General features: G+C 39.8%; 1 protein-coding gene across 1 annotated transcript; it reads right to left on the bottom strand.

The window, feature by feature from the left end:
- Positions 1-1527: 1527 nt before the first annotated feature.
- FAM199X (family with sequence similarity 199, X-linked) lies at positions 1528-14433 on the bottom strand. Its single transcript, XM_036402261.2, has 6 exons — positions 14160-14433; positions 11238-11457; positions 8998-9147; positions 8443-8604; positions 7087-7347; positions 1528-6251 (listed from the first exon to the last, which is right to left on the bottom strand). Exons 1-6 carry the CDS (start codon positions 14345-14347, stop codon positions 6081-6083), a joined length of 1152 nt encoding a protein of 383 aa, XP_036258154.1. The 5' UTR covers positions 14348-14433; the 3' UTR covers positions 1528-6080.
- Between the last annotated feature and the right edge of the window lie 84 nt (positions 14434-14517).

Below are 14517 nucleotides of genomic sequence, written 5' to 3'. Positions count from 1 at the left end.
AACGATTTGCAATGGATGAATGTTCCAGAAGGAGGTGAAAAAAGGAAGTTTTCTACCCAGTAGGGCACGGGATCTTTAGGAACACATACAAAGGATCTCAGGAAACCAAAGTGTAACTAGTTTTGCACAGGAAAATGTTTGGGTGAAGTCTACAGTTCAGGCCAGTATAGCAAGAATGGGTTGAGGATGGCAAGCCCATAGCCAATACCCCTGTCAATTAGGTAAAGCAAACTTTTCAATTGGTTTTTGCCAGTGTGGAAATCACTCAGCTTGTGCCTTGTTTGGCCATCAAATGAAACCTTCGCAATGCAGTGAAACTGGCTACACTTGAGAGAGAAATGAAGAAATGCTTAAGGATGGCTGATAAGAGATTCATAACACCATTGGCTGTGCCCATGTAACCCTGGTGACAGGCAGGGTTTGCCAGGAGATCAGACCCAGCTGGTACCTGATAATGAACTGCTGCAACAGGACAGACTGGGAAGGTTCTGGGAGTCAGAGTGTGAGCATCAGCTTCCCTGCAGCTCCTGGGTGCTGTCCAAGGAAACATCAGCCCTCACTACAAGCCAACATCCCAGTGGGTCAAGGTCCTTGGAAACATTTCAATTTGGTTTTTGTTGCAAAACATTCCACACTGTCACTCACCTTTGGGTGAAAACAGAAAAAGAAAAAACAGAAAAAGCACACAAGCACACAAGCAGGCTGCTCAGGTGGAGGCACAGCACCACAAGAGCAAGAGCTTCCACAGTCCTGTTCACAACAAGTAAAGATCTCTCACAGTTTGACAAGACTTGCTTTGATATGCAGCAGTTTCACCCTGTCCTTCCATCCCCTGACATCTACAGAAACTGGGATATCAACATTTGGTCAGTTTTAACTTCTGTCAGTGTTTGATGAGAATCAACTCCCAGAAGTGTTTGATGAGCCATAGCCAAGACAAAGAAGGCAGTTTTACATCCCTGAGCTGCTGCAGGAAACTTTCTGCACGCTGAGGAATACATCCCTATGCCAGCTATCCTCTTCTCAGGTTTTCAAGATTTTTTTACTGGACTCCGAAGGGAAAAAGGAGGTTTTGCAATACTACACTTCAAACTTCAGTATTGCAGAAGGCAAATTTTGTTCAGGGACACAACTTCTACAAGCTGGCAAGTGTCCTCACTCTTGCCTGCTCAAAGACTGCCATGTTCTTGCTGGTGCTGAGCATAGATATAAAAAATACCTCTGGAACAGGAATCAAAACAAAAGACAGACAGCTTTAAGTACATGACCTTGGGTTATACAATTCACAACAATTAATTGCTTCCATATGAAACTATTCTTGTCAGATTTTGCAGTTAACAAACCCCTTTAGCTAAGGGGGAACCAGTTTGCTTTCTGCCATCAAGAACAATTAAGATGTGCCACTTTATTGTTATTTTCTGCCTGTGCAGCAACAGAAAATTTGTATTTTCTGCCTGTGAAGAGTGACTTCACAGGTCCTGTATATGAATCCCCCTCCTCTGAAGAAGACACCACATCATTTCATAATAATATCTTTGCTATATCATTAATTTTAATTCCAACCTGTACTTCAATATGCACATAACTATTTTCAAATACAATGAAAACTTAAATTCAACAGCATCAGAGCTTTCAGTAAATCCTTCACAACTTCAGAAAAATCTCTATAAACATTGTGTAAAGTAGATACAGAATGTACAGAGAATGGTTTTCTATACAAAAGTGCATTTTAGCAATACAATTAGCAGAGAACCTGGAAAAAAAACCCCTCAATTTAAGCAATACCATATACTCTAATCTATACCCTCCTCTCTCCCCCCCACAAAAAGAAAGAAAAAAAAATCAACCCCCCCCCCACCTTCCCCTTGCTTTGGTTATTAACTATATTCAAGGCTTCCACATTACAATTTTTTTTTTTTTACACTGGACTATTTATTTGTAATTTGGAAATGTTTTAAAGTTAGCCAGATGAGAGAGAATGCAAATATGATTCATCAGAGTTAACAGTCAAAATAGACAAACTTTGAATATTACATAGATTTGCTCTTGATAGATTAATAAACTAATCTTTGCAATCCTTAAATGGACAACTGTTGACTTTTCTGTGCCCAAGAATTGCAAGATCAGTAAGCTTAAGAAAATTAAACCAATAAATCTAACATTTGCCATGAAAATCTGGCTTATATGAATGAACTTTAAAAGCTCCCAAAACAGTCAGGTTTATTAATATTTATAAACCAATGCATCAACTGATTTCAAAGTTGAAGGAGTGTTAGGAGAAAAGAAATGGCTTCAGGCCATTCAGCATAGATAAACAGTAAATATTGCCATTTTTATTTTTCTGTGTTGTATATGCACTCTGATGTAAATGCATGTAAGTAAGTTCAAGCAGGTTGGTTGGTTTGTTTTCTTTCCAGAGAATGATCTTCACAGGTTTCAAACCACAATATAAGAACTAAAATTTGAGCCCAGGAAAGTCTTGTAAAGAATTTTCCTGCTCTTCTGAGTAAGCACCTCATACTGAGCACATTGTAACCATCTTTTTATCAGCTTCCCAGATTAAAAAAAAAAAATAGGTATTTTAACAGAAGATGACATTAGATACACAGAAATCAGCCAAGTTTGTCAGGCAGCTTTCTTCCTCATATTTAAAATCATATTAGAAAATAATGTTCTCTCTTGTTTACAGTCCTATTGCAATCAGACTTTCAGTGCTCCTTCTAAGCCTTTTTAGAGAAAAAGTTACCATGGAAGCAAACTGTTATCATTACAGAGTGTAAATTGTTTACATCCACACTGCAGTGGGTACAAAGTTCCTACAGACACAGTTTTAGTACCATGAAGCCATGTAACTATGAGCTTTTTCCTGTGTGTCTCTGTATTGCTTTTAAGCTTAACATTTTTTCTCTATTAATAAAAAACAGGGTTTTGATTTATTTTTTTAAGAAAAAAAACTCAATAAGGATGCATTATTTTAGCAGTCCGCTACTATTCTTCATCAGAACCCAGTAGTTACACCTATAGCCACAAAGGCCATAACTTGTATCAGCAAGATCAGATTTCACTGACATTGCAACTGTTTGACTACTACCACAGGTATTTCACAGAAATTAATAGATTTAGATTGGAAAAGTCCTTTTAGGATCATCAACCCTAAATCTAACACTGCCAAGCCCACCACTAAACCATGGTCTAAGTGCCACATTTACATGTCTTTTAAAACCACCATGGACAGAGTCTTCCTGAGTAAATGTTGAGCATGCTGCAGGGAAAAACATGAATCTGACAAAAAACCTTCCCCCACCACAAAATGAGTGTACCACTGCAACTACAGAGGATGAGAAAGCAAAAGGAAAAAAACCTCAGATGTGTAGAAGTATATGAGAACTGAATGCCACAGTCACTTCAGGCCTGATTCTCTGAGATCAGGGAGAGACAACATTGTATCTCTGAGTACTTGGCAAAGAACATTCAGGGTAAGCAAGATGTTATTCTGCATTCTTACCAGAACATTCAGAGTTTTGTATTCTTTGTATTCTTATGAGCATCCTGGATCTATGAGATCACAGAGCTATAAATTATTAGCATGGAATTCCTGGAAATCCACTCTCTTGTATCATTTTAACTGTCACACACATGACTGAAGTACCTGCTGGAGACAACACAGCACAATCAGCTATTCTGGCACCCAGGACCTTTTTGTCCAATGTAACAGATGAGCAACTGGACCCATCTAATCACTTAGAATATTATACTTACATGCTCACACTATGATGGAAATACTATCCTCCCTCATTTCAGGATCTCTGGAAGTTAGGAGACAGGTGGCCAGAATGAACTGTACCTCATCAAAATGATGGGGTCTTCTCTCAACAAAACCCTGAGGCATTTTAAACTCTGAATAACTGCTGAAACAGAATAAAGTGAACACACTTTCATGCTCCACCACACTGAGATATTGCACCTTCCTTACAATTCACTTCAGAGTTTTAATTCTCTACAGCACAAAGTGTGCATTTTTCTTCAGAAAAAAAAATTCAATCACATTTCAAAGTCACTGCAGAAAATAAAGGTTGTACTGAAATGTGACAGTGTACATATGGTGAAGTATTTCATGATGAATTCATCCATTACCATGGAAGAGTTTAACAACCACACCTTGAAATTAGCCAAATTGATAGCAATTGAATTTTATCTTCTGTACAAGATATTTGAAAGAAGCTCCAGATTTAAGTCAATCTAAATTCTCAGTAAAGTGTATACTGTTAAGAAGTTTTCAGTATTGATTATACAGGAGGGAGGCATCAATCAGCAACAGCACAGTCCAAGCAAATACTGACAGGTGACAGACACTTGTGGATATTGGACAGAGAACTGGCCATATGGGACAGCTAACTTGAGCTTAAAATGACATTACCAGGCTTTTAGTCAGTCAGTGGCCAAGCCTGGGGACCTGTTGTAGAGCACCACTAGGTTCAAACATATTAGTTTGACTATTTATTACCCCATTATTTACCCCATTTATTTCTATCAAAACTCTTTCAGAGGCCATTGTTCAGATAATTTACTGGTCAGTCTATTTTGAGGCTAAAAGGAATGCCACTTCTGAAAGAAAAATATTTCAGCTGTCAGGGACTAGCAAGTCTGTGCAGGGCATGGAACATTATGGTCAGTAGTCCTAAAGCTGATCATGCATTCTGCAGAATTGGGCTACATCCTGCAATTACAGACACCTGTGGCCACACTAAACTGTCAAACTCCTTAATTGAAGAGCAAAATTAAAGTAATGAAACATCAACATAATAAAAAATTATTTCCTAAACTCAGAATTCAAAATACTTTTATACACTTTTCAATTTCACATTAAAATTTAGAACTATCATTTTTATGTCTGCTATGGGGGAAGGAGTTCTATAAAAGTTGTTCCAAGATAAAAACTAAAATCAGCTTAAAGATTGTCAGAATTAAGAAAAAGGTTGAAACTACTACTGTTTCCCTACCTGAAAGCCACAATTTTACCTAATTTTCTTATCATGAGAAATTTCAAAAGCTGATAGACAACAAAAGGAGAATTCTGATACATGTCATGGTGTAACGACCCACACAGAAGACAACCTCAGCTAAACATACAATTTAAAAAGTACAGCTGCATTAATTAAGTTCTCCTGTCAACAATATGAATCAAATATATTTAGATATGCTTCTAGGGAAGAAAACATCTGAAGTTGTGTGTCACTTGTTTGCACCTCTGTTTCCAGTAGTGTTTTTAGCTATTTTATGTAGTGTCCTAGACAACTTAATTGCAGGTTAGTGTATTTTCAATGTATAAATGTGTTTTTATTGGAATCTTTTCACAGAAATACTAGAGATGTTCTGGTGAACCATTAGTAATAATCGTAAGATACTGAGCAACAAAATAACCTTCTGAAGACTAAGTCTGCAATTATTTTGAGGGTTTTTTTAATTTTTAGTTGGTTCCTAAGAACTACATTATTAGGCAGTATTTGTATTACAGATTCTCTGCACTAGAAGTCCTGTTTCCTGTTTTCTGTGTAGTTTAATTTAAATCACAACTTTTAGAAAAGTATCAACAGTACTTTGCTTTTGTACAAACCAAGAGCAAGGCTGAAGAAAGCCCCACAGAGCAAAAGATTTTTCCTCATGCTAAACAATCTTCCTAATAATGGAAAAGGAGGACAGAAAAAGTCAAGTGTAATACTAACTCAAAGCTGGAAAAAACTAAAAAAGCTGAAGCATAGTAATGCATGCTTTGTGTCATCCAAAACTACCCCTAGACTTACGTGCAAGTAAGTGAGCATGTTAACCAAGTTCAAATTTCCTTAAAATCACATCTATTCAGCAGCTTTTCAGAAGACAGGTAAGTTTCTGAATTCTTTGTTGCAAAATTAGTCTCAAAAAGCTGAAGTTACTCAATACTTAGACCTTCATAGCAGAATTACACTTGAGAAAAGATCTGGTTTGTATTGTTAATACTAATCAAAATTTGGTCAAGAAATATATGTAAACAATAAGGATAATACATTTAAGGCTTAGAAAGAACACTGATAAATTCACCCCTGTCACATTAAAACATCCACATCTCCTTCATGGTCCTCCTCAGTCACTTTTAAAGACAGCACTTCTTCATTAAGAAATAATCCACTCAGTCTTTCCTTACGAGCCTGTCTTTGCTCTTTCAGCTGTCTCTTCCGTAAGGCCTTTTGCTGGAGTTTCCGTTGCTTGGAACGTTTCTGTCAAAATACAGAAGAGACAAAACATAAGATTTTGTTCTGTAAATTAGAAAAAACACCTCTAAAGCTGGAAAATACAAATTAACCTCTAAAACAACATCTGCTCTGAAAATTAACAAATACGAATCAGCAGTGGTGTAAACATTCATCCAAAATCATACCTAATATTAAAATATTAAGACCATTTATCACAACTGAATTCTGAGGCACAACATTAACCTGTGATGTTGCATAGTCAAGTCTTCAATTGAAAGAATCTTTATTGCTGGAGAAATTTTACAGTCTTACATTAACAAACCCAAGATGCTGAAGAGCAAGAAAGAACTGCTCCTCTCCTTCATACTTGAAATTTAAATTATGGGGACAGGAGTGCCACAGTTCTACTTTAAATGAGACATGCTTCAGAGGGTCCCTTCTCACCAAGGAATCTCATGAGACATGCTCAAAAAATAAAGAACATTAAAAAAGCCTGATGAAACTTCTAGTTGAGAAAAAAACCATCATGGGTGTCTCTACTGTCCAGAAATTATGCCTAGATTACGGTGATCATTCTTAAACAGTTTTTTCCTTAAGTTAGATACATAAGCCCTTATTCAAGCCCATTCAACTTATCCTAAACAAAAGGAATTAGAATATCTACCACATACAAACACCAGGCTTTTGGTTAGAAGTGATGAGAAGAGCACAAGTTTAAACTCCTTATGATCATTGGCTTAGACAGACAACTCAGTTACTCTGCTCCTTCAGGACAAACATCCCAGGTAAGATCCCATGAGCAAGCTTCAGGAGTTAAGACAGCTTAATTAACACAGCTACACATAACTAGAAACTTTACTTTGGAATCCCGGATTCTCTCTGCAGCACTTGTGGACAAATTGCTGTCACTGTGCGCTCGACTCATGTTGGCACTGGAGTTGGAGGCGGAGTTGGCAACGCTGGAGCCGCTGCTGCTGGCTGAGCTGACCATGCTGGCACTGCTGCTGCTGCCACTGGCACCACTCACACCACTGGTACTTGCACAGCTGTAGCTGCTCCTTTTCCAGCTCTCCCTTGCAGACCGCTGGCGAGGTCCGTGCTCCTTGATATAGTTTCTCACCTTTAGAACAGAGGCAGCAAAATTACTGTAGTTTGATTAATGATGCACTGAGATACTGCTTTTCATGGAAAAAAAACCACAATCTAATAATGATGAAGTTATTGGGTCAGTTCAGTTAGGCTTTTAAAACATTTTCTTGTGGCTGCTTAAATCACAAGCAGTCTGGAGTCACCCAGAGAACTTAACTATGTTAACATTTGTGACATTTCACTATGGAAGGAAGAAAAATATGTAGCAAGGGCTGGGGGGTTCTTTTCTCTTCTGCCTGTCAGGTTTGTGACTATGTAACAATAAGTTATTATTTTAACAACAAACAGGAATATCAGTCAAGTTCAACTGAATTAAGGTGTCTACTTAATGTATCAAACCCCTTTATTTTGCCAGGTATACTCAAACCAAAGAGTGTAAATAAAGAAGCACTTTTCTACTTTAAGATGACACAAAATGTTTGAAATATGAAACAGACCAAGCCCATAAAAGCAGTGAATATTTTCTATTTTCAACTTTATCTTCATCATTATCAGTGCAACACTGAGGAGTTCAGCTTGTATGGACACTGCATCTCTTCCCAACACCACATCTCAATAACTCAATGACTGAGAAAAGAGTAGAATGTATCTACTCTATCAGCCAGTCACCCTTCTTGGTTATAATTTGCATCTTCTAACATCTTTAAAATGCATTATTCTCTATCCCTTTCTACATGAAATTTATGGTCTTCCCTAATGAATTCCAGTCTTTTGGGGTCTTAAATGCTAGTTTACATACAGTGAGCAAATGAAGACTCTCAGCTGGCTGATGGTCATGAAGTGGAGTACAGTGCCATAACCAGCACCAGGTCCACAACCTGACCCATTACACACTCACCAGCTCTGGCTTAACACACAATGAGAATATACAACCAGTCTTATGTCAAGGTTTAATACATACAAATATGCTTTTGAACTCTATTTTCTGTCACTGACAGTATTGTACTCTAGTGTCTCTCTCTACATCTAATGATTATGCATAAAAATTGATCACAAGTCCTTAAGATTTTGCAACATATAACCAGATGCCGAAACCTTGAAGTCAAATGTACAAACCTTAACTCACCTGTTTCAGTTTTTCATCTGTGAGACAGTTCAATTCAATAATGAATTCACTATCTGTAGGTGAGATCTGAGCAGTAGGATCAATAATTTTAATAATATCAAGTTGCTCTCGAAGGCCCATCTCTGTACTGACTTTGCGACTCAAATATTCAATATATTCAACCTAGGACCCAAAGAAAGGCAGGTCATTTTGAAGTATTACTAATTCTAAATGAGAAACAGAAAAAAGAACTGACAGAATAAAACATGCTCAAATATCATGGTTCTAGCCTTAAAAACTTAGGGTGAAAACTTGAGTAGGCATTAAACTGCTATACTACACATCAGTTTTATTGAAATAAGTTATAATTGTGTAAATTGAAGTATTCTATTTTAAAGTATTTTTGGATCTAGACTGCCTCCTCTAGATCCAAAGGATGAGGTTTAGTTTTAAGAATCAAATAGTACTGCACAAGTCTGCATTTACACCTACAGCAAACAGGATGGGCTTTAAGTTGTGTCTTTTAATTGGAAGTTCTTCTGTACATTGCAGTTCTCACATAGGAAAAAAAGTCACCTGTTCATCATTTGTCATTGCACTCCATGGAAGCTCATCAAGATTCCTGTGCTTGTTTTTCTTTTTGGGAAGCAGACAGGGAGAGCTTGGAATACTTGGTATAACATCAGAGAGCACATCACTCCCACTTGCAATGTCGCTGCCAGGCAACTTGTAACATGCAAAAGGAAGAACAAAGCTTTAGAATAGAGTAGGCAGATTGTAAATTATTCTAACACTATTAACAATTCAAAACATACCATCAAATTAGCAAAGCATTGATTATCTCTGTACTTTAACAAACTCTTTCTAATTACTCATAAACCTGCAATACTCCCTTGAATCTTCCTGTAAACAGCAAGTGCAGCAAACTCAATTCACACTATTCTGTACTCATCAATCCTCTTTAAAAATTTGTGTTTAAGAAAACACTGACTGAAGTTGCATTTCAACTATTTCCCTTTTCCATCAGTGGAAACTGTCCATTACAATCTAAACCTAAATCTAAACTTCCCATTTTGGAGCATAAGTCTGGTTTAAGGAATAATTTTAAAGTAGGTCTGTAATTCCTACCAAACTCCATAATTACACAAGAAAATGCAGTTTAAATCACTGTCATTTTCCTGGAAGCAACTGAGAACTTCAGCTAGCTTCATTTATACAACTGATATGTGATTTCTGAATGCACTTCCAATTCAAGTGGGACAGCTGGAATACTTGGGCTCAGATTCTGTCAGATAACACCATAAAGACCTACACAAAAGCCTTCCCAAAATCCTACAAATCTAATCAAGTAAGTCTCTTAAGAAAAGTTTGTTTTAAAAAACAAAGAGGAATAAAAAAGCTGGTTACCAATCAAACATACTGTCAGCTAGCTAAGGCATAGGAAATGGCTTCTTATCAAAACAATTGCCAAGTGTATCAGGCAATCGAAATCTCACAATTCAATAAAGCTCTGAATCTTTGGGATCCAACCTGAGCTGTTCCTACAGACTGCATTATATACACACACTTGTAACTTCAGTGATATAACATACATTGTTGAGACCAGCAGCTGGACTAAGACAGTCAGAAATTCAAAGCTGATCTCAGTACACGTCTCATGTTCACTTGCATCTTCTGGAACAGGATTTGAACTTTCCTGAAATCAGTTTTCAGTTCCTGTACTGTCCTTACAAGACTCTCTACATGCTCTGACTAAGCTTTATGACAAAATTTTCAAGTATTCTCCAAAAAACTCTGAAGCCCTATGCTGCCTATTTCAAAGTCATGTATACGTTGACAGCTGATTTAGGTCTTTAATACAAAAAGTCAGTTTAGGTCTATAATACATTAAAAATGCATATCACATTTGAAAATCTGCTGACAGGGAAGACTATCACAAACTAGAAATACCCAATGAGGACTGTATCCAGCACAGACTTGGGAAAAGGATGTGATTCACCTTCCCATTCTGGTGAGACAAAATGGGCTCTGTACTCTTACTGGGGTAGAAAAAATACTGTAGAAATAAGCTATGGCAAGAGTTTGTACACTTTACCTAGAAAGCATCAGTAGGACCAGACATCTATAACCAGATTTCATTAGCAGGGCAGATCCTCAGTACAAAGGGTCTAAGCTCATGGCTACAAGAAACACACACTGGTCTCTAAAACCAAACGACCATAATATGTAAGCAACTTTCTTCGAAGAGCTGACCTTCAGTCTCTCCTCCTGATTAAGGAGGTTGGAATAAAATGAAACAAAACATTTTTTCTGTCATTCAAGATTCAGATATGCACTCCTATGTTCAGTAGTTACAAGGAAACAAGTGCTGAGGTCACTTGGTTTGTTCAGAAGAGGAGACTGAGGGGAGACTTCATAGCTGTCTACAGCTTCTCAAGAGGGGAAGAGGAGAGGGAGGCAGCAATCTCTCCTCTCTGGTGACCAGTGACAGGACACAAGAGAACAGCAGGATGCCAGGTCAGGGGAAGTTAAAGTTAGGTATCAGGAAAAGATTCTTCCCTCAGAGGCTGCTGGGGAAGTGGAACAGTGGAACAGGCTCCCCAGCCTGACAGAGTTCAAGGAATGTTTAGGCAACACTCTCAGACACAGGGTGTAACTTCTGGGCTTGTCCTGTGCAGGACCAGGAGCTGGACTTCAGTGATCCCTGTGGGTCCCTTCCAACTCAGGATACTCTATTCCATCACTTTTCAACTACAGCTAAATCCAGCATGCAATAGTCTACACAAAATTTTACACTTCCAGTGGAACCAGTTTACCTGCCACTCAAACTCACTGTCTGACCAATCCCAGTAAGTGCTGATAGAAGAGGAGACATCACTGCAGACACTGCCCTCGGGGAACAGATCAAAAGAGGTGAACTCCTGGTCATCCAGCAGAGAGTAGCAATCATCCTGATCCCCCACGGACACGGACGAGAACAGCTCCTCGCTGCACTCCGAGCTGGCCACGCTTGTCCCACAAGATGTCAAGTTCCACCTGCAAAACAGGACAACACAATTAGAGAGCAGCAAACCTTGGCATCATGTGTCCTCAGAAATTCCTTTAAGCCTAAAACTATCTCAAATTTGCTAGTCAGTGATACTATACATCAGTTTTATTGAAACAAGTTATAATTGTGTAAATTGAAGTATTCTATTTTTAAGTATTTTTAAAAGTACATCAACAACACCAAAGGGAACACGGTGTTACAAATACTAAGGCAAAAGTTCATATACAGTTAGTATAATTACACCTTTATTTTCATATATTGTCAATTTCTACCCCAGAACTATGACTCCTGTAGGATGGAAATTGACCCTTTTATGCTGCTAGTTGGGTTTTTAAAACACACTGGTCTAAAGAAAAATTCCCATGTATTGGGATATTTAAACTTCCATACAAACTGGAAAAAACAGAAGTAAGTAATTAATCAATTTGACTTCAGGACAAATTGAAGTCAAGAAGAAATTCCAGGTTGATAGTCCCCCACAAAATTAAGGCTTACTAAGGAAACACATTACGGATCTATTGTTCACAACTCTGAATGGCAAAACCATCGGACATGGCACAGTGCAGGATGGGGAAGTGACCTGTGTGAAAATGATACCATGCCAAAACGAAACACTTTTTTGCCTCATTACAAAGCTAGTTGAAGTTGTTGCTAAAGGAAAGCTGTTGAGAACTCAATTTTCACAGAACAGATTTTTTACTCTAATGCGAGTAAGCCAGAATGTAACAAGCTCATGAAATCAGTCTCCATATCTGGAACTTATTTTACATATTGGAGAAAAGTAGGTCGAGACAAATATGAGTCAGCACAGCACTGCAATATGGCCAAAACAATTTGAAAAGGGCTTCTAAAACGCACCACACAAACCCACACAATCAACTCCTGTTCCATCAGCCTGTCCACTTCAGCCTGGCTAACTAGAAAACACTCTTCTATCCAACTGAGAAATCATATCACCAGAAAGGCTGGTCCTCAATCTCATTAAACTGCATACCAGGCTGGCTAAATATGTTTATGATGGATTCACTCCCACACCTACTTGGCAGATGTGAATTTATCCAATGTTAAAGACATTTCCAAAACTTTCCTCGTAGCAGATTCAGGAGTTCTTGCCCTGCCTCCCTTTCTGCATCCCCCATAGATGTGCAAAGCCTTGCTGGTACAGACTCTTGTGGGCAAGGCAATCCATGGGCAATGAGCAGAACAAGACTGTGGTGACACAGCACAGTACTCAACATGAATACAGTTTCAGAATCCATGAAATAATAATGAAATGAGAGATAGAGTAGACAAAGTTCCCAGACATATCAAAACAAAGGATGAGGTACAGGGGCTCTAGCACCAACAAACTACACAGATACTCCAGGTGCAGGCAGCCAGCCTCACCTCTCAAGGCTGGGGGGCTGCTGTGCTCCCTGGGGTGAACTGCATTAAATTACTCCTAACTTCAAAGAACAGAAAGCCTTATGTGAACACCACGGACTGAGCTGCACATCTGCAATGGCTTAATCAGTGCAAGACAGGGCATGTCCTTTTCCAGAGAAGTCAAAACAACCCCTCAAGATGCCTGGGTTACAAACCTGGGCTTGTAAAAAGAGCAAACCTGAGCAACACACTTGGGAAGGCAACACAGAGAAATGTACAAAATTAATTAAATGCAAATTTGGTGACTATCACACATTTATTTACAGATATTATAAGAATATATCTTACTGCTCATGTCTTATGACTCAAGAACTATACTATGAGAGTGCATGATGTTTGATCAAGACTCTTCATGCTGAATCATTTAAGAATGTATAATTAAAAGTTTGCCCTTGTGAATGACACTTTTAAAGTGCAATTTTCATGACTTGATACAAATTCAGTCTTCATAATTGTGCCACAGAAATACTAATAACCCATAAAAGAATCTTGCAAGACTGGAACAGGAATGTTGGAGATACATATGTTGGAGACTAAAATCTCATAGAGTATTCTCAAAGAAAGCTATTGCTATATTCAAGCTTAATATTACATATTAGCAGAATTGGGTTCTTAGGAAAGCAGGACTGTGATTTTGATTTTATGAACACAACTGGAATTTCTTTGCAGAGCTGTATTAGCACTTCTACAAATTACAGGCAGAATAATTTGCCCTTAATTATTTGCATGGGGTGGAAATGTTTCTGCAGGAGTCAGTGGAGTCACCACGCCGCCTAACTCATTCTGAATCTCTAAAGGTCTGGCTGGTCTGACCATGCAAGTCTTATAAACACACCATTCTGTAGCTGCCTACAGCCCTCAAAAATTCAAAATCTCGAAAATTAAGAAACTCAGACTGAGGGTAGGAGCATCCTGATTCAAGTGGATGGTGTCCCTGCCAGGGCAGGGGAGCTGGAGCTACATGACCTTTAGGGTCCCTTCCAACCATTCTGTGATTCTGTGAAAAAGCACATCTTACAAAACCCACCCAGCTCAGACTGTCAACCGTAACGTGATGAGCCGAAGCCAGGGAAGGGTAACCTGGCAGGGCCTGGGGAGGACACGGGGGACACCTGCAGCCCGGCCGTGCCCGGCCCGCCCCGGGCAGGAGCAGGGGAAGGATGCGCGGCCCTGTCAGGGGCGGCCCCGACCCCGCCGCGACCCCCGCACCCGTCCCCGGCCCTCAGCATCACCCGGCCCGACCGCCCCGAGGCGCCGAGCGGACCTGTTGGAGTGGAAGCGGTGCAGAGGGTCGGTGCGGTGGCAGGAGGAGAGCTGGCAGCCGAAATCGCTGACGTCCAGGCAGCCCTCCTCGCTCAGGCTCAAGCTGCCGCCCCGCGGCGGGTGCTGGTGCGAGAGCAGCGGGCACGGCTCCTCGGGGGTCAGGAACTTCTCGTACGGCTCCTCGGTCATGGCGGCGGGCGCGGGGGCGGCGGGAGCGCCTCAGGCGGCGGCGGGAGCGCCTCGGGCACACGGCGTCGGCGGCGCCGCCATCAGCGGCCGGTCCCGGGACGCGCCGCGCTGTCGCGGCCGCTCCTTCCGGCGCCGCGCCCCCACAGCGCCCCCTGCCGCGGGGAGGGCGC

The sequence above is a fragment of the Molothrus ater genome, chromosome 14 (assembly GCF_012460135.2).
Source record: "Molothrus ater isolate BHLD 08-10-18 breed brown headed cowbird chromosome 14, BPBGC_Mater_1.1, whole genome shotgun sequence".
NCBI lineage: Eukaryota > Metazoa > Chordata > Aves > Passeriformes > Icteridae > Molothrus > Molothrus ater.
Note: the sequence above shows the minus strand (reverse complement) of the source record. Positions and strands in the feature narration are given on the sequence as shown.

What these genes read in the sequence shown, in the direction of transcription:
- FAM199X (XM_036402261.2), bottom strand. Translation starts at nt 14,347, where the DNA reads ATGACCGAGGAGCCGTACGAGAAGTTCCTGACCCCCGAGGAGCCGTGC. An exon ending in CACCGCTTCCACTCCAACAG is followed by an intron (nt 11,458 to 14,159) that starts GTCCGCTCGGCG and finishes CCTGTTTTGCAG; the next exon opens with GTGGAACTTGACATCTTGTG. An exon ending in CAGATGAAAAACTGAAACAG is followed by an intron (nt 7,348 to 8,442) that starts GTGAGTTAAGGT and finishes TCTGTTCTAAAG; the next exon opens with GTGAGAAACTATATCAAGGA.